The sequence below is a fragment of the Drosophila albomicans genome, chromosome 2R (genome assembly GCF_009650485.2).
Source record: "Drosophila albomicans strain 15112-1751.03 chromosome 2R, ASM965048v2, whole genome shotgun sequence".
Taxonomy (NCBI): domain Eukaryota; kingdom Metazoa; phylum Arthropoda; class Insecta; order Diptera; family Drosophilidae; genus Drosophila; species Drosophila albomicans.
This window is the reverse complement of record NC_047631.2, coordinates 5,436,624-5,460,679: the sequence shown is the minus strand read 5'-3', so window position 1 is coordinate 5,460,679 and position 24,056 is coordinate 5,436,624. Positions and strand designations below refer to the sequence as shown.

The 24,056-nt window shown below is 39.4% G+C and overlaps 4 protein-coding genes and 1 long non-coding RNA gene across 9 annotated transcripts; 3 read left to right on the top strand and 2 right to left on the bottom strand.

The window, feature by feature from the left end:
* Window positions 1-84: 84 nt before the first annotated feature.
* On the bottom strand, window positions 85-12,912 carry LOC117576474 (probable multidrug resistance-associated protein lethal(2)03659). Of its 3 annotated transcripts, none has more exons than XM_052006526.1 (8): window positions 12,150-12,911; window positions 10,963-11,048; window positions 10,741-10,900; window positions 10,309-10,675; window positions 8,622-10,246; window positions 7,573-8,561; window positions 521-1,170; window positions 342-413 (listed from the first exon to the last, which is right to left on the bottom strand). In XM_052006526.1, the coding sequence occupies exons 1-8, from the start codon at window positions 12,224-12,226 to the stop codon at window positions 378-380; spliced, it is 3,990 nt and encodes a 1,329-aa protein (XP_051862486.1). In that variant the 5' UTR covers window positions 12,227-12,911; the 3' UTR covers window positions 342-377. The 3 variants fall into 3 exon arrangements, with proteins under 3 accessions (XP_034117135.2, XP_051862486.1, XP_051862487.1); XM_052006527.1 differs by having other exon boundaries at window positions 343-413; window positions 521-1,856; window positions 8,259-8,561; window positions 12,150-12,912; XM_034261244.2 differs by lacking the exons at window positions 7,573-8,561; window positions 8,622-10,246; window positions 10,309-10,675; ... (1 more) ...; window positions 10,963-11,048; window positions 12,150-12,911 and adding exons at window positions 2,229-3,790; window positions 4,319-4,685; window positions 4,744-4,903; window positions 4,955-5,040; window positions 5,690-6,095 and having other exon boundaries at window positions 85-413; window positions 521-2,165.
* LOC117576476 (uncharacterized) lies at window positions 5,636-6,291 on the top strand. Its single transcript, XR_004572951.2, has 3 exons — window positions 5,636-5,861; window positions 5,914-5,962; window positions 6,089-6,291. It is a non-coding gene; the product is annotated as an uncharacterized LOC117576476 (long non-coding RNA).
* A 1,842-nt stretch (window positions 12,913-14,754) lies between the features above and the next one.
* Window positions 14,755-17,330, top strand: LOC117573971 (probable fatty acid-binding protein). Its single transcript, XM_034257513.2, has 3 exons — window positions 14,755-14,918; window positions 16,683-16,954; window positions 17,025-17,330. The coding sequence occupies exons 1-3, from the start codon at window positions 14,846-14,848 to the stop codon at window positions 17,073-17,075; spliced, it is 396 nt and encodes a 131-aa protein (XP_034113404.1). The 5' UTR covers window positions 14,755-14,845; the 3' UTR covers window positions 17,076-17,330.
* Window positions 17,331-18,442: 1,112 nt separating this feature from the next.
* On the top strand, window positions 18,443-20,964 carry LOC117573970 (tricarboxylate transport protein, mitochondrial). 2 transcript variants are annotated; one of them, XM_034257511.2, is made up of 4 exons: window positions 18,443-18,587; window positions 19,534-19,865; window positions 19,925-20,252; window positions 20,321-20,964. In XM_034257511.2, exons 2-4 carry the CDS (start codon window positions 19,540-19,542, stop codon window positions 20,621-20,623), a joined length of 957 nt encoding a protein of 318 aa, XP_034113402.1. In that variant the 5' UTR covers window positions 18,443-18,587; window positions 19,534-19,539; the 3' UTR covers window positions 20,624-20,964. The 2 variants fall into 2 exon arrangements, with proteins under 2 accessions (XP_034113402.1, XP_034113401.1); XM_034257510.2 differs by lacking the exon at window positions 18,443-18,587 and having other exon boundaries at window positions 19,458-19,865.
* A 125-nt stretch (window positions 20,965-21,089) lies between these two features.
* LOC117573969 (8-oxo-dGDP phosphatase NUDT18) lies at window positions 21,090-23,293 on the bottom strand. 2 transcript variants are annotated; one of them, XM_034257507.2, is made up of 3 exons: window positions 22,654-23,293; window positions 22,289-22,577; window positions 21,090-22,227 (listed from the first exon to the last, which is right to left on the bottom strand). In XM_034257507.2, the coding sequence occupies exons 2-3, from the start codon at window positions 22,536-22,538 to the stop codon at window positions 21,440-21,442; spliced, it is 1,038 nt and encodes a 345-aa protein (XP_034113398.1). In that variant the 5' UTR covers window positions 22,539-22,577; window positions 22,654-23,293; the 3' UTR covers window positions 21,090-21,439. The 2 variants fall into 2 exon arrangements, with proteins under 2 accessions (XP_034113398.1, XP_051862637.1); XM_052006677.1 differs by having other exon boundaries at window positions 21,091-22,227; window positions 22,650-23,292.
* Between the last annotated feature and the right edge of the window lie 763 nt (window positions 23,294-24,056).

Genomic DNA, 24,056 nt, shown 5'->3' with positions numbered 1-24,056 from the left:
TTTATACTTGAAAGCTTTTATTACGAGCTTTGCATATGTTATCGTAATTTGGCTTACCAACGTTTTCTTGCACTGCTTTATTTGTAACTTGGGTAATGCTATACAACACAAATAGTTATTTATCTTATCTAAATTACTTGACTGACACATTTGGTAGATCCACAATACATTTTTTGTTGCGATAAAACATGACAATTGAACTTATTTTTTATATCGTATATACTTGAATAAATATTCAATGAACACAATAGCAAATTATAAAGCGTCTTATTTTTGGGAAAATATCGGCAGTGTTACTTTAAAATTAAACTACCATTTATACTATAATTTAAATACATATGTACGTATGTAAATAATTATATAATATATTAATGTTACTAGGTTCGCTTAGTTTTCTGCGATTCCAAATGAGCCTATAATGAAAATGTATTCAATTTATTTTTGTTTTATTACATACATTTGTTATAGTACGTACATACATATGTACATACATACATACATATGAAAATCATTTGCTTACCTTTTCAGCTACATGTAATAGCCCTTCGTAGTTTCTTTGTCCAGTTTCCATCACCATGCTGTGGAATATTTTCGAATCACACTGAGTCAAGAGCTCGTAGGGAGAACCAAATTCAACCAATTGTCCAGCGTCCATGACTAAGACCTTGTCTGAATCCATAATCGTGTTCAAACGATGGGCTATTGTCAGCACTGTGCACTCCCTGAACTTGTTTCTAATCGTGGCCTGGATGAGGGCATCTGTCTGTGGATCCACATTGGCTGTGGCCTCGTCCATTACAAGAATGCGATTCTCGCGAAGAATCGCCCGTGCTAGACACACCAGCTGCCTCTGACCTATACTAAAATTGGTGCCGCCCTCGGAGATAATGCTTTGCAAACCATTCGGAAGTTCACTGATGACTGGCTTCAATTTGACCTCTTCCAGGGCATCCCACAGCTTGACATCGCTGTACTCTTCGAAGGGGTCGAGATTATACCGCATGCTCCCAGAGAACAAAACTGGCTCCTGAGGAATAATGGAGATCTTGCTTCGCAGGTCATGTAATCCAAGTTCATTAGTGTCCCGACTGTCTATGACGATGGCGCCATCGTTGTAGGATAGTCGGAAGAGGGCGTTAATGAGTGAAGATTTTCCAGCACCAGTGCGACCTACAATGCCTACTTTTTCCATGGGCTTGATTTCGAAGTTAAGGGACTTGAGGACATATTTGGAACTTGGATCGGGGAAATAGCGTAAACTCAGGTCGTCGGCCACAATTTGTCCATGCTCTGGCCAAGTGATGGGAGGCTTCTTGTTTGGTTTAGATTCGTACTCGCCTTCTGGTTCGATCTCATCATACTCAACGACACGTTCAACCGCCGTCATGGTATTCTCCAACTCTGCAGATTGACGCATGCCCCACTGGACCATGCCAGTCATGCCCATGGCCTGTGTGATGGCTAAGCCCACCTCACCTGAGTTTTCGGGCGGATTGATGAAGTAGTTGATTATAATGATCACAATGTATAATGAACAGAAGAGATCCAGATAGTAGCCGAATGCACGATTGGTAGACAGAAACGTGTAATAACCTGAGCTATGCAAGTCCTGAAGATTGTCGAACTCAGCAATAAGAGTTTTTTGTGCCCCCAGTGCTCGAATAGTTGGAAGTCCATTGAGAGAAGCGCTGAGGTGCGAGTAGATGGGAGATCTGGCCACTGCCTCAAGTCGTTTTACATCTCTCGATGTCTTTAGATAGAATTCTCTGATATAATAAAAGATGACTCCGAGTCCGAGGGTTAATAAAAGATAATAGGGATTGGTTATACAGATAACAACAATGATTCCAGTCAAGGTGAGGAAGATTTGGATCACATCCAGCAGAATACTTGGAAGATTTTCATCAATTTGCCCAATATCTTTAGAGAACCGATTTAGTATCCGCCCTGACGGGTTAGTATTGAAAAAGTACATTGACGCTCTGGTGATGCCACAAAACATAGCATTGTGTAAGTTTGCGGAGCTCCGCATCGCCAATTTAGTGAAGAGCAATGTGCGGATCACGGTAAATATAATCACTGCCAGGTTTAGGGCCGTAAAGTAGTAGATGTCAACTGAATCCGAAGTGTTACCGGTGCTTTTGGAGCTTTGATTTTTATTAACCCTATAATTAGCAAAATGAGTATTATTTAGAATAAATAGGTATGCGTAGCAATATTAATATTACCAGTAAGATAAAAATATATCAGCAGCGGAACCCACGAACTGCGTGATTAAATATAAGAATATTAATAAACTTATTATGAACCAGCCGCCGCCAGCGGTTAAGTATTCCATATAGAGTCTCAATCCAATTTTGCCCTTGATACGTGATTCTTGCTGAGTTATCGGAGATTCTTGATTAATGGATTCAATTATGGAGTTTGTCGACTTAAAGCTATTAGTGCGAGAAGTCTGCCGACTACTATTTCCAAAGCGATTATTTTCTGGATCTGTGCATGGATTGACACAAGGAGCTTCCTTTCTGTCCTCAGTTATGTTATCATTAATATTCGGATCAGACAACAGCTGTGCAAAGTCCAGGCCACTGCGTTGCATTGCATCATACGTTCCCATGGCACTTATTTTTCCTTTGTCCATTATGACAATAAGATCGGCTTGTTTCAGAAACCGCAGTTGATGTGTTACCAGTATAACTAATTCACTTCGAAGATATCCTCTCATGCACTGGTCGAATAAATGTCGACCCACATGAGTGTCCACTGCACTGAGAGGATCATCTAAAAGATAAATATCCGCCCTACGATAGACAGCTCTTGCCAAGCTTATGCGTGCCTTTTGGCCTCCAGAGAGTGAAGCTCCTCTCTCACCAACGATAGTTTTATCACCCTGAGGTAGAAGTTCAAAGTCACGTTCCAGAGCACACTTCTTTACTACTGTACGGTAGCGATGTTTATCAAGAGTGAGTCCGAAAAGAATGTTTTCCCTCACGGTTCCAGTGAAGAGCCAGGGCTCTTGAGAGGCATAAGAGAATCTTCCATTAACCACCATGGTGCCTTTGTGTGCAGGCAGCTCACCAAGAATAGACTGTATGAGGCTAGATTTTCCAGCTCCTACCGGGCCAATTATAGCGACGAGTTGTCGATGACCAAGTTGTAGGGTAATATCATGGAGAGTGTTCGCTGTGGCATCGGCTTCCCATTTAGCGTAAAATTGTTTAAATTCAACAAGAGTTTCCTCGTTGCTAGTGGCCTTTAGTTGGTCTTCATTGCTATGGTTCATATTTCTCGAATAATGCTGAATTTCTTCTCGAAGTAGAAATGTTTGCAGTCGATTTATAGAAACAATAAGCTCCGCAAATTGTGAAATACTAAGCGGAAAGAAATTGGTGACCGTTCGCTGCAGCAGACTGAAGTAGGCTGTGATAAAGAATGCTTCACCGGCTGTTAAGACATTGCCCAGTAGAACATAGCCCACAAGACTGGCGAAGGTGAAGGTCCGGGATAGACATATCCCAAAAGCTATAAGCATGCCACGAATGTTGTTTGCTGTTTTGATAAGCTTCATCTCCTTGAGCCGCACACGTTCCACCAGCCTGCCAAAAGGTTGCTCCCAAGCATACATTTTGATCACTTGGATGCCAGAAATAATCTCATTCATGATCCGTACACGTTCATCTGTGCGAACTGCAGTGAGAAGGCGTAGTGCAAAAGTCTTTTTGGCCAGGCCAGCTTGAAGAGGTGTGAAAATCAACATTAGAAGGACGCCAAAAAGGCATGAAACACCAATCTACAAAAATAAATATGTATTTATAATAATGCATAATATTTTTTATTTTTATTATACTTAAAATATACCGAATTAATATACAATAAAAATACTTAAATACACCAAGGTTATATTCGGAATATTCAAAATAATACTACATTCAAAATATACCATAAAGTACAAAGTATTCCGCTTGTTTTCGTTTTGCGGGGGCGGAATTGAGCGTGTCAAAAATTTAATTGTTTTTAAATTAATAACAATTGCTGTCGAAAGAGTATTACAGCTCTATCTATTATAGTCTCTGAGACCCATTGTTGCATACGGACGCACGGATCGAAAGACTACCAGACATAACATATCATAGCTGTATCGTCTCTGTTTTTGACGCTGATCAGGAAATTACAAAAAATTGTTATTCTGGACTTTAAATTGTCATCTTGTTAATAAATAGTAAATAGAGCATTTCAATAACTTATTTAAATCACCCCAAGTTTTAAGATTCGATGAAAAGAGTAATTATTTTTAATTTTTAATTGACATCTCGCTTACCTTTTCATACATTAGATATGTTATTACTACCAATTGAAGTGGGCCTAGCCACATGAAATGAATAGTGGCCAGAACTGAGTCAAAGCGCCCTATATCATTCGAAAGCAAATTCACAACCTGACCAATCGACGTGTCAGAGAGAGCCGCATGACTCAAGCGTAATGACTTCCGATATACCATACTGCTAATGGCGATTCTCATTTTCATGGCCAAGTGCATAATTCCCAGCATACAAGGGTGTCCAGTAATAACTGTTAGCACACATGCGGAAATAAGTCCAACAGCATAGAAGATTGCCTTGTTTCGATCAGGATCAGCATTCGTAAAGTATGCCATAATACCAAAGAGGAAAATTGGCTGGGTCACCCTTAATAAATACAAAAATATTACAAATCATGTAGGAACATGCATGAAGACTATGGCACCTTGTCAGAATCTCTTTGAATCCTAATAGCACTCCAGTTATAAATAAATGGAAGCCAAACACTCGCACTACAACCCGTCCCAGGCGAGGTGACTTCTTTTGGGCAGTCCTACGAGTAACCTCTTCATCCCATGCTGCACACAAGCGATCCCCAAGTGTTTCTAAGTAGGAGAAATATTTTACTCCCCATAATATCTTCATGTTCCACTCACCTGATTTGTGTTCTTTAAGCGGACGGTATAGATCTGTTGGATCCAGTGTTTTTTGCCGGCCCTTGAACAACACGGGAAACACAAAGCTACGAATTCGTGATGGATAACCGTTAAAAAGGCAAACGCATGAATATATGTATGTATATATCAATATATATATCAATATATATATATATATATATATATATATATATATATATATATATATATATATATATATATATATCAATAAAGTGATAAAAATAATAATTTTTGGCATCCTAAAGTAATTATATCAGGCTGATTTTAATTTGATAATAAAAATTCAGAATTCACCCATCATATGGAAGCACATTTATTTGCTTATTATTATGTTTGTCGTTGAATCGATTTACGCGTACATATTACTTTATTAGTTCAGAGATGTTTCGTTGCATATTTTTCTAACATACATTTCAAACTGTTTGTTAACTCTTTCAAGATTACCAACGTAGATCATGGTATCTATTAATTTTTTGGTAAGGTAATATGGTCCGCGCTCCAACTTTAGTATCTACTTTACAGCTTGAGTTTGTCAGACGATTACGTTACTATTAGGAATAAATCAAAATATTGCCAACAAATTACAAAAATTTCACAGTCACATTGCCTTTATTGCGTAGCAAGATTACGATAGTTTTTATTTTATTTATTTTTTTTGCTTTGATTTCAATCTTAACTAAAATCGTGTCACTAAAAATAAGTAAATCAACTAACCAGAACATGAGTTCCGCAATTGGGTTAATTTGTTCACGGGGGTTTTTCGGAAGCTCATCGGCTTTAAATGATTGCATATTGTCAGAAATTTTTAATCACTTTCACAATATTTTTATACAGATGTCAATAAACATAAGCGAAGAAACTCTGTTGCAGTGGTGTTAACTTGATCGTGAGTTCTTCTCGTTGATTTTTTGGGCATTTACAATAAAAACTTTCCACAGTACACGGCGCTATTCATATCAGAGATGCGGACGCAATATCACTTCTTTCGTAAGTATTATATTTCCACAGACACACTTCTATATTTTTTTGTTCTCTTTAGTATTAAAATCAAATTTCATCAGGTAATTTAAAATTTCACTACTTTTTCATCAGTTTTTTTTTTATTAATTGCAGAAACGGGTTCCGCATCAATTTACAATCAGCTGTTTCCACGCTGAGTACGGAACTGGTTCTAATACTCAACTGACCAGTCGCGTTGCTTTTATGGAAATTGATTAGACAACATGGTATTTGTTATTGTTTAAACCACATTTAAACACTCTTCTAGTGACTAGTAAACCGAACTTCAAGCAATATGTTTTTAGTTTTATCGTAAAAGGGGGTCAAAACTCTGGGTCTGCTTTAATGTAATTTTAATACAGCTATGGAATGTTATTATTACCATAATTGTTTTGTAGTATCGGTTACATTAAATGTTTTAAACAACGCAAGATGTTGATAAAACTAGAGCATTTAATATTCGCCTTTGTTAGGTATTGAGCTACTATCTTATCAACTTATACTAGAAGCCGACTTTTTAGTTCCCCCGGTATATCTTATCATCCACTTCGTTTTTAATTAGAATAATAAAGATTGTAACATTTTCTTGCTTATCGGATGAAATTAGCATTTAAAACATTGTGCACGACAGTTTATCAATTTCCTAAGTTATAAATACTGAAATAGACAATACTTCCTAAACAGTTTTTCAAAATTGATTTATTACAAATTATTTTAAATTTAGCATTATACTCTAAAATTCATAAAAGTAATACTTTAAGTAGCAAAAAATAGGAGACTCATTTTCCAGCATTGAAGTAGTATTACAGGTGAAGTCAAGCTTACAGCTAAGAAATGCGGATAATCCTTGATCCTAGGCAGTTTTATGTTTCTGTGATTCTAGTTGAGCCTGTAAGTATAAGTGTATGTCAGATTAACTTTTTCTTCCTTATCTGAATTTTAACATACCTTCTCTGCTACCTTGAGCAGGTTATCGAAGCTGCATTGACCTGTCTCCATTACCATGCTGTGGAATATTTTCGAATCACACTGAGTCAAGAGCTCGTAGGGAGAACCAAATTCAACCAATTGTCCAGCATCCATGACTAAGACTTTGTCTGAATCCATAATCGTGTTCAAACGATGGGCTATTGTCAGCACTGTGCACTCCCTGAACTTGTTTCTAATCGTGGCCTGGATGAGGGCATCTGTCTGTGGATCCACATTGGCTGTGGCCTCGTCCATTACAAGAATGCGATTCTCGCGAAGAATCGCCCGTGCTAGACACACCAGCTGTCTCTGACCTACACTAAAATTGGTGCCGCCCTCAGAGATAATGCTTTGCAAACCATTCGGTAGTTCACTGATTACTGGTTTTAATTTGACCTCTTCCAGGGCATCCCACAGCTTGGCATCGCTGTACTCTTCGAAGGGGTCGAGATTATATCGCATGCTCCCAGAGAACAAAACTGGCTCCTGAGGAATAATGGAGATTTTGCTTCGCAGGTCATGTAATCCAAGTTCATTAGTGTCCCGACTGTCTATCACGATGGCGCCATCGTTGTAGGATAGTCGGAAGAGGGCGTTAATGAGTGAAGATTTGCCAGCACCAGTGCGACCTACAATGCCTACTTTTTCCATGGGCTTGATTTCAAAGTTAAGGGACTTGAGCACATATTTGGAACTTGGATCGGGGAAATAGCGTAAACTCAGGTCGTCGGCCACAATTTGTCCATGCTCTGGCCAAGTGATGGGAGGCTTCTTGTTTGGTTTAGATTCGTACTCGCCTTCTGGTTCGATCTCATCATACTCAACGACACGTTCAACCGCCGTCATGGTGTTCTCCAACTCTGCAGATTGACGCATGCCCCACTGGACCATGCCAGTCATGCCCATGGCCTGTGTGATGGCTAAGCCCACCTCACCTGAGTTTTCGGGCGGATTGATGAAGTAGTTGATTATAATGATCACAATGTATAATGAACAGAAGAGATCCAGATAGTAGCCGAATGCACGATTCGTAGACAAGAACGTGTAATAGCCTGAGCTATGCAAATCCTGAAGATTGTCGAACTCAGCAATAAGAGTTTTTTGTGCCCCCAGTGCTCGAATAGTTGGAAGTCCATTGAGGGAAGCGCTGAGGTGCGAGTAGATGGGAGATCTGGCCACTGCCTCAAGTCGTTTTACATCTCTCGATGTCTTTAGATAGAATTCTCTGATATAATAAAAGATGACTCCGAGTCCGAGGGTTAATAAAAGATAATAGGGATTTGTTATACAGATAACAACAATGATTCCCGTCAAGGTGAGGAAGATTTGGACTACATCTAGCATAACAGTTGGCAAAAGCTCATCAATTTGTCCAAGATCCTTTGAGAAACGATTCAATATGCGACCGGATGGATTCGTATTGAAGAAGTACATTGCCGCATTGGTGATGCCGCGGAACATGGAGTTGTGAAGCTTTTTGGAACTGCGCATGGCCAATTTATAGAAAAGCAGTGTGCGAACCAAGGTGAAGATGATGACGGCCATGTTCAAAGCAGTGAAGTAGTAGATATCAACTGGATCCGAATCAATGCTTGCTGCATTTTTGTTCTTGTCAACCCTGAAATTGGTAATTCATTTAAAAAGACTTTAATATATATTTTTAAGAAAGATCAATTACCAGTAGGAAAGGAAAACATCTGATGCGGAGCCTACAATTTGTGTTCCCAAGCAAAGGAAGACCATGAAGCTAATCATGAGCCAACTACTGCCAGCTGTAAAGTATTCCTTATATAGACCAAGGCTGATTTTGCCCTCAACTCGAGTTTCTTGTGGCGTAACAGCTGCTTCGTGAGCCGAGTCCGCAAGAGATGATAATGACGTAAAGCTCTCATTACGTGAAGCCTGTCGACTCGTTTTACTTCCCCGCCTGCTTCTTGAAGCTAGACTTAATCGATCCCAAATATCACCAGGCTCACTTTCATTGTCATCCAATGTCTCATCCTCCTTATTGGGATTTGTGAGGAGTTGTGCAAAGTCGAGTCCACTGCGTTTCATCGAAGAATAGGTTCCCATGGCACTTATTTTTCCTTTATCCATTATGACAATAAGATCGGCTTGTTCCAGAAACTGCAGTTGATGTGTTACCAATATCACTAATTCACTTCGAAGATATCCTCTCATGCACTGGTCGAATAAATGTCGACCCACATGAGTGTCCACTGCGCTGAGTGGATCATCCAAAAGATAAATATCCGCCCTACGATAGACAGCTCTTGCCAAGCTTATGCGTGCCTTTTGGCCTCCAGAGAGTGAAGCTCCTCTCTCACCAACGATAGTTTTATCACCCTGAGGTAGAAGTTCAAAGTCACGTTCCAGAGCACACTTCTTGACTACTGTACGGTAGCGATGTTTATCCAGAGTAAGTCCGAAAAGAATGTTTTCCCTCACGGTTCCAGTGAAGAGCCAGGGCTCTTGAGAGGCATAAGAAAATCTTCCATTGACCTTCACGGTGCCACTGTCAGCAGGCAGCTCGCCGAGAATAGACTGTATCAGGCTGGATTTTCCTGCACCTACGGGACCAATCACAGCGACGAGTTGACGACGACCGAGCTGTAGATTGATACTGTCTAAATTGTTATCTGTCATTTTGGCATTCCACTTGGCATTGAACTGAGTGAATTGGACGAGTGTCTCGTCATTGTCAGCGACCTTTGCTACATCTCCATTAATATTGTTGATTGGGGAGACCTGTTCCTTATCAGTGCTATTAGCAGGTGTGGATTCCAAAATTCCATTTGATTTGTCAAGCACCTGAGTCTCTTCGCGGTGCATAAATGTCTGCAGACGTTTGATGGAGACCAATAGCTCTGCAAATTGAGAAATGCCTTGGGGGAAGAACATGGTAACCGATCGTCGCAAAATATTGTAGTAGGCTGTGACGAAGAAGGCTTTCTCTGCGGTCAAAAAGTTCCCCAGCAGCACATAGCCCACGAGACTGACGAACGTAAAGATGCGTGACAAGAACATGGCGAAGGACATAAGGATACCGCGTATGTAGTTCACTTGCTTGATGCAGGTCATTTCATTGCACCGGGTGAGCTCCACCAGCTTACCGAATGGCTTCTCCCAGGCATACATCTTAATAACCTGGATGCCCGATATGATCTCATTCATCATCCTCACACGCTCGTCCGTCCGCAGGGCAGTGCGCAGTCGTAGCACGGATGTCTTCTTGCCTAGATAGGCTTGCAGGGGCAGAAAGAGAAGCATCACGGCAACGCCAAAGAGCGCAGAAACTCCAATCTATAATAAAAATGCAATTACTAAAATAACACCTCTAACTCAAAAAAAAAAATCGTACTCACTTGGTCGTACATGAAATATGTGACTACAATAAGCTCGAGCGGAGCTACCCAAAGGTAATGAACATTGATCAGTACCGTGTCGAAGCGTCCCACATCATTGGACAGCAGATTGACTACTTGACCCACTGTCGTATCGCCGAGAGATGTCCGACTTAATCGCAATGCCTTTCGATAGACCAAGCTACAGAGAGCGACTCGCATCTTCATGCCTAGATGCAGCAGACCCAGCATATAGGGATGACCACCGAACACTGTCAGCACTGAGCCAGCAATGAGTCCAGCTGCATATAGCTGCGCCTTGGTTAGATTAGGATCGTCGCCAGCGAAGTAGGCCATAATGCCAAATAGACAAATGGGTTGAGTTATTCTATTTAACATATCGAAAACTTTTGTTATAAGGATTCTATAGATATGCTTGCAAATGTCACTTGCTTGGTCAGAAACTCCTGAAGCAGCAACAAGAAACCGGTCAAAAAGAGATTCCAGCCAAACACTCGAATCATCACTCGCAGCAAGCGAGGCTGAAGATTTTTGGCTGATCTGCTGGCAACTTCCTCATTCCAAGCAGCACACAAGCGATCGCCAAGAGTATCTGAAAATATAATTGATAGATTGATTATTCCAGCTTCAAACCACATAGGCGGCTTCACTCACCCGACTTGTGCTTCTTTAAGGGTCGATAAAGATCCGTCTGCTCCAACGTCTTCTCGCGGCCCTTGAACAGAACGGGCATTGCGAAGCTAAAACACATGAGTGTGCAAAATGTATGTTAAATAAAGATAACAAAAATGTTGTTCAGATAGCAACAGACAATAACATCTTAAAAATAAAAAAATTAAAGCTACGTGTGCCTGAGCATGATGCAATTAGGTGGATTTGCACTGTGACTACTACTAACAGTTTTGTAGAATTAAAAGACCAAGGAAATCTGTAGACGAGAGGACACTGAGACATAGCGGCATAAAGATAGTAAAGCCAATATTATTAAAGGTAACTAGATAACATAGTTAGCTAGCTAATTGTAAAATGTAAATTTATAATGCTGAGATTTTTCCACCAACTAGTTGTTATGAATTAGTTGAAATTATTTCAAGTGGAAAGTCTATAAATTTTAAATTTACAATTTGGATAACATAAAGATTTTAAAATAGAGAATGCTTTGCAATTAAAGGTCAGTGCAGTTTCTATATTTGTTTGCTTATCGACAGAATAGAAATCTAAGCGCCCTTTACAAACATTTCCTGTTGTCACTAAGTATTTATACATAGAGATAGTGGGGAAATTTGCAATTAGTTTTTAACAGTGGTATTTGTTAGCACCTTGAAAGATAACAAACATTCTTTGAATTTCCTATGACTATCAACATTAATATATCAAGAAAGCAACAACAAGCAATGCACCTAACTTATAATCACATTATATTCATGCTTGGTCACATCGGTTGAACATTAAGCTACTGCCAATTTCAATCAAATTTATTAATGATAACTTTTGCCACACGATCGCCTTTTATTACAGGCTACATTTGGTTGACAACGAAATTAAAGTTGCCTTAAATGACAACCAATTGAATAACATGGAATACTTCATACATGCATATGTATTCGTAAGTACATACATACTATATGTATGGGGCTCTATGGGCTCCCTCTGAAGCGCTAACTATGTAAATTAAGCGACCCATTGAATATAATAATAATGAACTCGCCGCCGTTGTCACGTTTTCAGCTCTATTCCAAAAGGAACAAAGCGCTCAATGAGAGGCGTACAAATTACATATGATATTGTATTGAATTGACATTATGTTCTGCTCGTATCTACAGACATTGTCTTTGACTTACCAGAACATGAGCTCGGAGAAGCAATTAGCCCGCTCAACGGGATTCTCCGATAACTCATCGGCCTTAAATGATTGCATTGTTTTTTTTCCCTGATTTTTGATTGTTTGATTACAAGCACAATGCAAGTATTTGTAGTTACAACATTGGCACTTATTACAAATTGATAACTTGTAGCGCTCTGTTACATGAGATTTCGACGTGATATTTATTTAGTCGCGGATCTATTGAGTTTTTGGTGACTTTTTTGAATCGGCTTCATTAGCACCCAAGAGGGATGCGGACACGCGCTTGTCGTTAATATAATTATTATTATTTAGGCATTAATAGAATATATCTTATAGATACATTCGATTCGTATTGGCTCGATTGAAACATACGAATTTTTGATGGCCTAAAACTTTCCACTCACACACACTGTCCCGATATTAGATATATTATTACTAAAACGTTTCAAAGTGCATTCTGATTGTTGTTACGCTTTTTATTTGTACTTATTTAGTTTTCATTTCACAATGATCACTACGGGTTTGGTACTATTTGATAATATTCCCACATATTGTAGAAGTTCCACAGCTGAATTTCATCACAGAAACATTTTCATATACATGTGTATGCATATGTCTGTGTGTATATAGATAAAGTGTTGTATTATTATTGTGATTTTTATTTTGTATTTTAACGTTTGGCGATCAACTTTTCTCAATTATCAGACTTCGCGACGCTCAAATAGTTCGTTGCTCACGCTCCGAATGCCGAAATCGTTCTAATGTTCAGCTCAGTAATTCGCTTTGTTTTAGAGAAATAATTTTAAAACTTGAAAAATAACAAGTGTTACTCTTCGCTCAACGTAGAGCTTTTCGCTCGCGCTACTTCGTATTGTTTGCATGAGCGATGGAGCATTGATAATCGCCACGATTGCAAGTGCTCATTCTCTATATCTCTCAATTTTGTACTCTCTCTCGTGCTGTAAATTTGCGTACAGCGTTTGTTGGCTTTGGAGCAATGTTTACCGGGTTAACGATAAGGAGCAGCCGGTGTATTTTCTGGTTTGATTGGCACTTGAGTTCTATTATCAGTCATACACCCTCACTTGAAACGCACTAACGCAATATCTATAAAATTTCTTGGCATTTCAATTATCTGTAAGCTATTATCACTTTGATAGCCTAATGAGAGTATCAGATAGAAAACAGGAAATTGTGCTTATATGAAAAATTAACATGTGTCGTTATTAGAAGTACAAGTACAAGTTCAATATGCTGTGAATGTATTATTATTTTATTTTTGTGCACTTTTAAAATTAGCTGATGTTAAGTTGAGCTGCTTTATTACCGATAGTGGTTCAGAACTTCCATAACAAAGCAGTGGCGTAGCAATGAAAGCTTCGTTCTTATTCTTAAGCAATGGTCACTCTGTTTTTTAAAGCTCTTTAGAGCGAATAACGAATTTCTGAATGAATCGTTCGAGCAGAGTCCCAAAATATACAAATAATTGGATATGTTAAACATAACTAAATCTATACTGTTCTTTATATAATATATATAGATACATTTGTTATATTTGCAATGAAGCGAGACAGCGGAAAGGAATAATGGGCATAATTGATTTAACAAGATAAGAAAGCAACTGCGATTCGGTGACTTGGCGACGTGTCGGGAAAATTCAGTGTAAAATTGCATCCGACAACCTATTATAGAGTATAATGGTCAATTAGAATGCTCGACAAACGTGCATTGATCATTTAAAAAAGATACTAAATATGCATATAATATCATTAGGAATATGAATATTTTTAGAGGAGCACGCGATGCCATTGTATGATGCCAGTACTTGTATGTACAGTGGAATAATCTAAAAGTAAGCTCCCACGGGTCTTTAATTTTGGGAGTGTCCACCGTTGAGAAACCAACTTTATTAATCTTTTCCTTTCGGATGTGTAATACTGTAGAGTTTACACAGTTTCAGATTCTCGGCATTTGAGATGGTGTTTCTCACAGAACGCAATATAAATGTGTGCTATATATATACATTGTATATACGTATTTATATATATCAGTAATATGACCGGTGCCTTTGACTCAATTAAAGTGCAAGAAATTGATCGTGACACCCCTCACAACGAGGGGTGGGACGATTATTGTCATAAAGCAATCGTCGTCAAACGTGTAGGAGACAGAATTCAACTTTAGCCAGACTAAAGAAATAAAATTCAAATAAATAAAAGCAATTTTTTATAACCAAACAATTTATTGAGTTAAGGTGAAAAGTAATAATGAATACATATTTAGAAGCAGTATTTAATCACGTATGTTTTTCTCTTTACTATTGAAATTGTTGTAGAAAACCCGAATATACATATACATGTAAACTTTATAAAATTGGTGTGCGATACTGTTTTATGATTTGTACCTTTAACCAACCTTTATTTGCGAAAAATTGGACATACCTACATATCTACTAATATCGATATTGCATATGTGGAGCCATCATAAATCTTCCAATTGGAGAGCACACAAGCTCTCTCGCACTCATCGACGGATGAGAGAATGAGCTTTTGCGCAACTTTATGCATCTGGCAATGCCAAGTGCGGGTATAAAAACGACTGGTGGTGCGAGCTTTTATGAGTTGAGTAGAGTTCGCTGTGCGGGTCACATTTTCTTCGTTGAGCTTAAGCAAATAAAAACAACTGTGAAAAATGGCATCTTTCATTGGCAAGAAGTACAAATTGGAGAAGTCCGAGAACTTCGATGAGTACATGAAGGAATTGGGTAAGTAAACAGTTAGGATATTGTTATAACCTTACATGCAAATATTTTATTACGTACATAACCACATGGTGCAAAAGAAGTCGAAAGATAGAGTGAGAAAGACAGTGCACATAATAAGCGAGAACAAACACGCAAGCCGGCCGGCAGATTTGGCAGATGTGCAAAATAATGATGAAAGAAAGGCAAACAGAAAAAAGAGGGCAAAAACGTGGTTGTTAAATTTTTGGGACATTGGGAGGTTTTGTTGTTCCACTTTCCGCATGGGTGCTATTGGTTAACATGAACCCAGAATACAGGTGGAAAGTGCAGAAACGCTTATCGAGCGACTAATGGTGTAATAAACTTAAAAAGTAATTAAACTTCAAACTGTACTTTGGTCTGAAGCACATGGACAGGGCTCACTCATTCATTATCGGAATACATATGCACATGTACATGAATGTTCTTAGTATAAGTTTGGAAGTAAAGTGCGCTTAGTCATTGCAATTGGTGTTGACAGCTTAGAGAGCTCTCTAATTTGTGGAAAAGTTTCGAACTGCCGAACTTTGCACAGACTTGTGTTGATGTAAATGTACAACACGATCTTATCGATCGATCGAAGGTTTATTGTAACAGTCCATAGTCTCTCGATACGCATTGTCGGGGAATTTAGAAATTCGATGCTTCTCGATTCGATCAACAGTGCTGCAGTTGTGTGGGTCTGTTATTACTTGCGGTCTTTTGTGGTTTTGAATCTAATATTAAACTATGTATGTACGGTTCCTGCCACAGTCCCAGTCTCAGGCATCACTGGTGGCAAGGTTTCAATTTTCATATTTGGTATATTGTGATTGTGGTGAACGACCATTTCAAGTGGGGGGTTTTCGATTACCGATTTAAAGTGCAGCTGATTGAAAGCTTTGAGGACCTTCAAAATAAGTTTGTGTACTTTTATCAACCTTATCTCGATTTTTGTATGTACCGAGACCCTATTTAGTCGACAAAGTTGTGATAAACATTGTATGTATATAAAATGATAATGCCTTTTTTTATTATGATTGCGAATTTTGCACTTTGCTCCATATCAACAACCGTAAACTGTATGGCAACTATACCGGATCCTAATCTATGTCAAAAGAAATGAGAATATAATATAGTATTTGTTGTAGATGTGCAGGAACAGCTGAAAAAGTTCTCAAAGTGGCGATGGGAACTTATCGAACCGCAGACACTTGACCGAAAGTCAGTCGCCACTTAAAAAAAAAAAACAGTCATAAATACATAATTGAACATAATTGATTTGTCTGTTTGATGGATGGTCACCAAGGGGCAAAGTTCTATACATATATATTGTAATAAATATAACATGTATGTATGTGTTTGCATTCGCGATAAGGTTGCTGCTTGCATTTGCCGGCTGTGCGGATCGTTAGCTATATTTAGGTATAGCAATTGATAAGTACGGATGCTGTTGTAGACAGTGTATACGAGGTTAACCTTGAGCACGACTCCGACCGTCGTCTGTGGTCTGTGGTTTTTGAGGGGTCTAGAGTGTATATATGAGTCGGGGTCGCGGTCTGGATAACTTGTCGAGGAACTTCATAATTCAGCTTTATTATTTCAATTAAATACAATATGATTTACATTGTATGCAGGTCTTCAACTTTGACGGGCTAATTCAATTAGCAGCGCATCAAATCTTGAATTTATGATACTCGTATGATTTATATGGAGATAGTATGATGATGGTACATTCATATATATTTTCCCTTTCTTATTTTATAGGCGTCGGCATGGTGCTGCGCAAGATGGGCAACTCTGTCAGCCCCACTGTGGAGGTTACTCAGGATGGAGATACCTACACTCTGACCACCACCTCGACTTTCAAGACCTCGGCCATCAGCTTCAAGCTGGGCGAGGAGTTCGATGAGGAGACTCTCGATGGTCGCAAGGTCAAGAGCGTGATCACCCTTGATGGTAACAAGCTGACTCAGGAGCAGAAAGGCGACAAGCCATCGACTATTGTCCGCGAGTTCACCGATAGTGAACTGATCACAGTAAGTTGCACCGCTAATATATATATTTCTGTTCTTTCTGAGAATAATACGATCTATTTTTTTGTTGCAGACACTCACCATTGGCGCTATCAAGAGCGTGCGCGTCTACAAGGCAGCCTAAGCGTCTTCTGACTACACCTTACACCATCATGACTGAACTAAAAACTGTCTACGAACTAATTCCCAGTTTAGTAATATTGTTATTGATTAACGTTTAATGAAAGAACTGCAATTCTAATGTTTATTTATAAACACATGCTTACTCACATACACACATTTGTACCTAGCTAATACGTACATGTGCGTGAGTGTACATGTAAAATGACATATGAAAGATTTCAAAATGCATTTGAATAAAACTAATAATTCGCTTAAAGTCTGATGAGTTTTTGCTTCAGTTTAATTCTTTTATTGGTATAAAATTTAAATGATTAAACAAAATTATTACAAAATTAAATTAATTATTTACTTTCACAATAGCCAAAAAAGTAATATTATTTAATTAACTTGGTTACGCACATCAACAGGCTAATCGTTGCAACTCTCGATGTCTGCTATGTAAAGCTTTCACTGTAATTGTCAAGTGACGTGACTTTAGTATAGACGGGAGGCGTCCACCCCTACGCATTTCCGCAATGGTCATTACGTTTTCGCTATATGCGAGTACATGAACAGCTTACGTAGCGATAGCGTGTGTGGGAGTTTTTAGTGCTGGCCCTCGAGCATGCGCAATGCAAGGGGGCAAAACGAGACAACAGCAGCGCTGTAATCTACATGGACTCTAACGTTTGGTTTAGTTAAGGTGCACAGTTTGCCGGCTACAGTTTGATAAATGGTGCAGTGTTATCTATGTGGACGGCCGTTGATTAAATAAAATAGAAAGGTTCGTTAATGAAAAGGTTTATAAGTATGGCACGTCATAAAATGATAAAAATACGTATCGATGGCTAAATGGATGGATAAATAAAAATACGTGTGCTTAGCTTATAACTAGACCAGCATAGAATAAATAACACAAACGGATAAGTTTGCTACTCAAGCTTCCAAGTGGATTGCGTAGTTGTATAATTGACGTAAGAAAAGTGTTGTCGACTTTGCGGCGCACTTGAAAAGTTTACAAAACTGTATCATTTATTTTTATTTCGTTTGCTTTGCTTTGCGACGATTGCTTTTAACTAGCGCGGGTGTGAGCTTTTCTCCAGCGAAAAAAGCTTTTGTATGTTTCGCCATGCTAAACGGGTTTTGCTGATTAAAGAGACAGATCTTGTTGTTGTTGCCTTTTCTGCCGCGTCGTCACAAAAATCGAGTATCACGCCATCGCCGTTACTTTTGCTCTTTGACGGCAAATGTTCTGCCTCTCACTCTCACTCTCGCTTTGCCATTGCTCTCCTGCTTGATCTTAGTGGAGAAGCAGTTGGTTGTTTACAAAATGCGCTGCCTATTTGAATTTGTTCGCTTTCTCTGCGATTGGAAATTGGAATTTTGTTCGTAGTGTTGTGTGTGAACAACAGTTGACTCGCTGCCCTAGCCGCGATCGCGTCGCTGCCGCTTTTAAACAGCTAAGCACTCAACCAAAGATATTTTCCGAATTGTTTAAAATTTTTCCCCTTAATTATTCGTAACCAGAATTATTGTGAGTAATATTCGCCTATATTCATAACTGCTGTGTGTTCCAATTAGAAATGCTCGTAAAGTGCAGCTGCGATTGCCCATTTCGACAGATTCATAGCGTGTGTGCCTCAATTCGTATGCTTAAGTGTACACTTCCAATGAAAAGTTTTCACAAACTTTGTTTATCTTTATCGGAACTGTGCTTAAGCTCGTAAATATTTAATGTACATTTCAGATAATTCCCTATAAATAATTATATTTTTGCCAATCTTATAATCTTTTGCCTTCATGCAAAACTTATATAATCAACTCAAGTGAACTTAGACAATTCTCTTGTCTCTTTTTAAAAGTTGAAACTTGAAACTGTTCAACCAAGTCACTATCGTACGATCTGCAGTTATCAGAATCGAATGGAATGTTTTGAGTGTTAATGTGTACGTGTGTGTTTTACATACAGTCTGTGACAAACAATAATCCCTATATAGTTTTTGTTTGAACTTTGCTTTCAAGGTGAAAACAGTGCGATAAAATTATCAATTGTCAATTATCAATTATCAAGTAGCCAGAATATATGTGTAGATTATCAGCAAACCTAACCAAATTTAATAATGTTTTATAACTGAATTATACATATTATATAGTATGTATATGGTACATATCATGCTGTACAAGAAGTTGCATAATTTGCAACGTCAACTGTTCTTCAGCAATATATTTTTTTTCTTTTCGTGCCTTGTTGAACTTCGGAATTGGAATATCGATGTTTTTTAAATGAAATGTATTTTTACCCACACTTTTATTGCATACACACAATAGATTTGTTTTTTTTTTCTTGTTTTGATCTTTTGACAACAGACTCCCACATATTCAGAATATTTAATTTTAGTTTCTATTAATATCAGCACACATTTACATTTGTAGAGTTATTATTGTTTTTTAAATTGAAAATGTTACCCGTTTATCTGCAGTACGAAATGGATCGTCAAAATTTAGTCACGTTTCTTAGTCCCTACAAATCTCGCCCCTGGATGATCAATAGTGGAGCTGCAGCGCCAAGCGGGGGCAGCAAAGGTCTGAAAGGAATCATTGCCGGAGGCATTACTGGCGGCATTGAGATCTGCATAACATATCCCACCGAATACGTGAAGACACAGCTGCAGCTGGACGAGAAGGGTGCAAACAAGAAGTACAATGGAATTGCCGATTGTGTAAAGAAGACTGTGGCCACAAATGGCTTCTTTGGACTGTACCGTGGTCTGAGTGTGCTCCTCTATGGCAGCATCCCCAAGTCAGCAGCCAGGTAAAAGTTAAATAAAGTTTCCCTGTTATGTTTCTCAAGCATATTTCTACTCTATTCAGATTTGGTGCCTTTGAATTTATGAAAACAAATGTCAGCGACTCCAAGGGACAACTGACCGCTGGTGGAAAGCTTTTCTGTGGCCTGGGAGCTGGTGTCTGTGAGGCTGTCTTGGCGGTGACGCCCATGGAAACAATCAAGGTGAAGTTCATCAACGATCTGCGCAGTCCGAATCCCAAATTCAAGGGCTTCGCTCATGGCGTTGGTCAAATTATTAAGGCGGAGGGCATCAGTGGCATCTACAAGGGTCTGACACCGACCATCTTGAAACAGGGCTCGAATCAAGCCATTCGCTTCTTTGTCGTCGAATCACTAAGGGATCTGTACAAGGTAAAGAGGGGCTTTGATTTATTCCGACTCAATGGGATAATTGTGAATAATTGTGGCATTGGTTTCAGGGCGATGACATCAACAAGCCAGTGCCCAAGTTGGTTGTGGGTGTCTTTGGTGCAATTGCTGGAGCGGCTTCCGTGTTTGGCAACACGCCCTTGGATGTGGTAAAGACTCGTATGCAGGGCCTGGACGCTGCGAAGTACAAGAACACTGCAGATTGTGCGATGCAAATTCTGAAGAACGAGGGACTTCCCGCCTTCTACAAGGGCACAGTGCCCCGATTAGGTCGCGTGTGCCTGGATGTGGCGATAACGTTCATGATTTATGACTCCTTTATGGATCTCTTTAACAAGGTCTGGAAGGATTAGATCACGTCACATCACATCAGATCGGATCAGATCAGATCAGACTGGCTCTTAGTTTCTAGGTATAGGTATCGCTGTGCTTGTTACGTTCACCTAAATTTGACCTAGTCAACTGTTGCTATAGTTGATAACTGACACTCTTATACAGACACACATAACAGGTACGAGTACACTGGCAAACATATTCCATGATAGCATTTTTTTTATCTTACGTTTATTGCGTATCACAAATTGTATGTTGAGCATTTTAGGATCGATTTGTATATAGTCAATGTCATATGTTGTTTAAAATTGAGAAAAGTGTAATCGAAATCAATAAATAATAGTAATGTGTTTATAAATTATGTCTTTTATTTAAAATTAGTTCTAAAAGTGGTTGCAAATTTAGAACAAAAAACATTTAGCTTTTGAATTCAGTGTTGGAATTGTTCTTATGTAGCAGTCAGCTTCAAAGTGAGTTCACTGCGTCAACGCTCTAAATTCAAATATGTCAAAAAAATCAGTTGGTTTTGCAAAGTCATAATACCTTCAGTTGGACGTAATATTTAACTTGCAACATTGACTAGCGATTAGTAACAGTTAATTCTTAGTTAACATTAATATTAAGTGGCTTAGAACAAAATTCGTTTTATACAGATTTGTAGCAATCAGCTTTCAAAGGTGTTCACTTCTTCAAAGCACCAAATTTTATATCAACCAAAAATGCAGGTGGTTTTACAAAGTTGCAACAACTTGTGACATATTTATTATGCTAGTTATAGGGTAGTATATAAGCTTGCACCATTAACATAGATTAGGCTAAAACTACGCTAAAACCACTTATCGTATCACATTCAGTGGTATCGATCCGTGTTTGCTGCTCAAAATGCGCGCCAACGCTTCGTCTAGCGGCTGACTGAGTTCCTGCCAGATGCACTTGCCAATCAACGAGATTTCCTCCAGTGCTGGCCTGAAGGCAACCAGCAGATTCAAGCAAAGGCCATCCGTTGCATCATCGTTAGATGGCGAGTGCTCCAAGCTCAATAGGCCATGTGGTCGATGCTGTGGTAGCTCGGCGCCAAAGATCTCGATCATAAACTTGCGTAGAGTCGAGTGTAGACTGCGGTTCGGATGCAACTCCACAGTGGGAAAGTGATGCGAATTCTTTTCACTAATGAGTATGTTCATGGAGTTCGTGGCACGCTTTCGCACAACGGCTAGCACACGCAGATAGTTGCGTTTGTGCGGATAACGTGTCGGCAGCACATTGTTGTGCCATACAGGCTGACGTACAATGTCCGATTGCTGCTTGGCCTTCTGGCTCTGATGATACGCTTGTCCAATGCTAATAATATTGAGTATGTCGTTGGCTCTCAGCGGCACTTCTTTGGGATCGCGCAGCCACAGCGCTTGTATGGATTCCGCATCCGCATCGGCGGGCGTCTTAAGTCGGCCGCCAGTAATGCGACCCGTCAACACAAAGCGAAACCAGGAGCCGCCAGCTGACTCCAGAGCCAGCAGCGTTGTCATCTCCGCATTGAGGCCAGTCTCCTCAAACAGCTCACGTGCAGCAGCCTCCGTGATGGATTCACCTTGCTCCATGCGTCCCGCGGGTAAGTACCATTTGCCTGCAAGCACAAAAAACTCGTTTAAATAGTAACAAATTAGAGTAACTACAATTAGAGTCACCTGCACAGCTTGGTTTGGCCTCCTCGATCATTAGCAACTCGTCGTGCTCATTGAACATGACACAGGCCACAATGTAGTTGATGGTCTTGCCCACTTTGGGCACAAAGTCGGCTGACGATGATGGCTGTACACCTTGCGCCTCGGCTGTGGCATTCTGCTCTTTGAGCGAGAAATCACAGAATTCTGTTGTGATGTCGCCCAGATCTTTGGCGTTCAATATGCAACGCACTTTCTCTTCAATTGAAGTCATCGTGCGCAATAATTTTTAGCGTTCTTCTTAAATGTGTGGCTATAATGTGAAAGTGGGATAGATGGCTTAGATGATTTAAATGCCAAAATTGACAATCAAGAAAGACACTACATACGTTCAGCACAAATATGCGTTGCGTTTGCGTTTGGCTATCAAATGACTCAATATGAGAAACATGCTCGACCTGAGTTATGCATAAAGCAAAGCCCAACTAACAACTTGTATGCAAATGACAAATTCTTTTTGCGTTATCGTTTTTCTGTTGTCTTTGCTGTTCAAAAGCTCTCGTCGCAGAGAATCGAAACGTACTCAAGAGTGGGCAAGATGTGACTGTTGTTGTTGCTCCAGCTCCATTGTCGCATTGGCCAGGCCAATAAAAACGGCAAAATCAACTCAACACGACACAGCACAGCTCACAACGCAGGTGCTTAGTAGTCTGCTAACAACACAGACGAGACGAGACGGCCAGAGTATGCTTTTGGCCTGTATTTTTTTCTATTGATATCGAATAGATGTCAAAAAAGCCGCAAGACTGGTTTTACACCATTTGGAGAAAGTGCATTGGAATTCCTGTTGTTGCTGTAGCGCGAGTTGTTTGGTCAGCAGAACAAGGAACTGTTAGCAAACAAGCGATTTGTTAATTATTTTGCACATCAACTAATTGTAAACTCAATTGTTTTGCTTTGTTTTTGTTTAATTTCACACAAATTTTATTGCACACACAGAGTTACGCTTATGATTGAACATCTGGCAGCACTACAAGTTTGTTTACAAACGTCAGCCAGTGTTACCGTAGCACAGTGACGAGAAAAATACCGCAATACAAAATATGCAAGTTAGTATATTGAACAGCTGTTTTCAGAGAAGTTCATAAAAGGCGGGCGGAATGGGTGACGCTGCTTGATTACGGCCAACTTTGAAACATCTTCAAATTATGTTAACTTTTCGCGCGTGTTCAAAGGCGCAAGAACGCCGGCAATGACAATAACAATCATTCAATTTCAATTGAAAATTAGCTAGCAAACATCAAAAGGGCGTCACCTGTGATAGATTAATGCAATTTAAGTAGATAATGGGTATGTACGCGTTGTATATGTACGATATTTGCAGCTATACTACAAACACATAATAAGTAGCTGTACTAGTGGCTGTGTGCACAAGGAAACACTTCTGATTGCTAGCAATAAAATTTGAATGCGGAAATTTCATTGTTTGCCCAAATCGATCATCATTAAAAGCGTTTGGCGTAGCAAGTGCGAATTGCTCGAATCCATGGCGTATACTTAACATACAGTGGTACATAAGTATTAATAGCGCCGCTCGACTGGCATTATAGGTAATTCAATTTGGTGTGGCGCAAGAACCGAGGAGCGGGCAAAGTGCTCGATTGCTCGATTTGTTATTAGCTTGCTGTGCTCTGCTTAAGGTTGCTCTTGTTTTTAACCAAGTTTCAGCGCATGCATAAATGAGATGAGATTGCGAATGGGAATGGGAATGGGAATGATGCTTGGAGGTAAG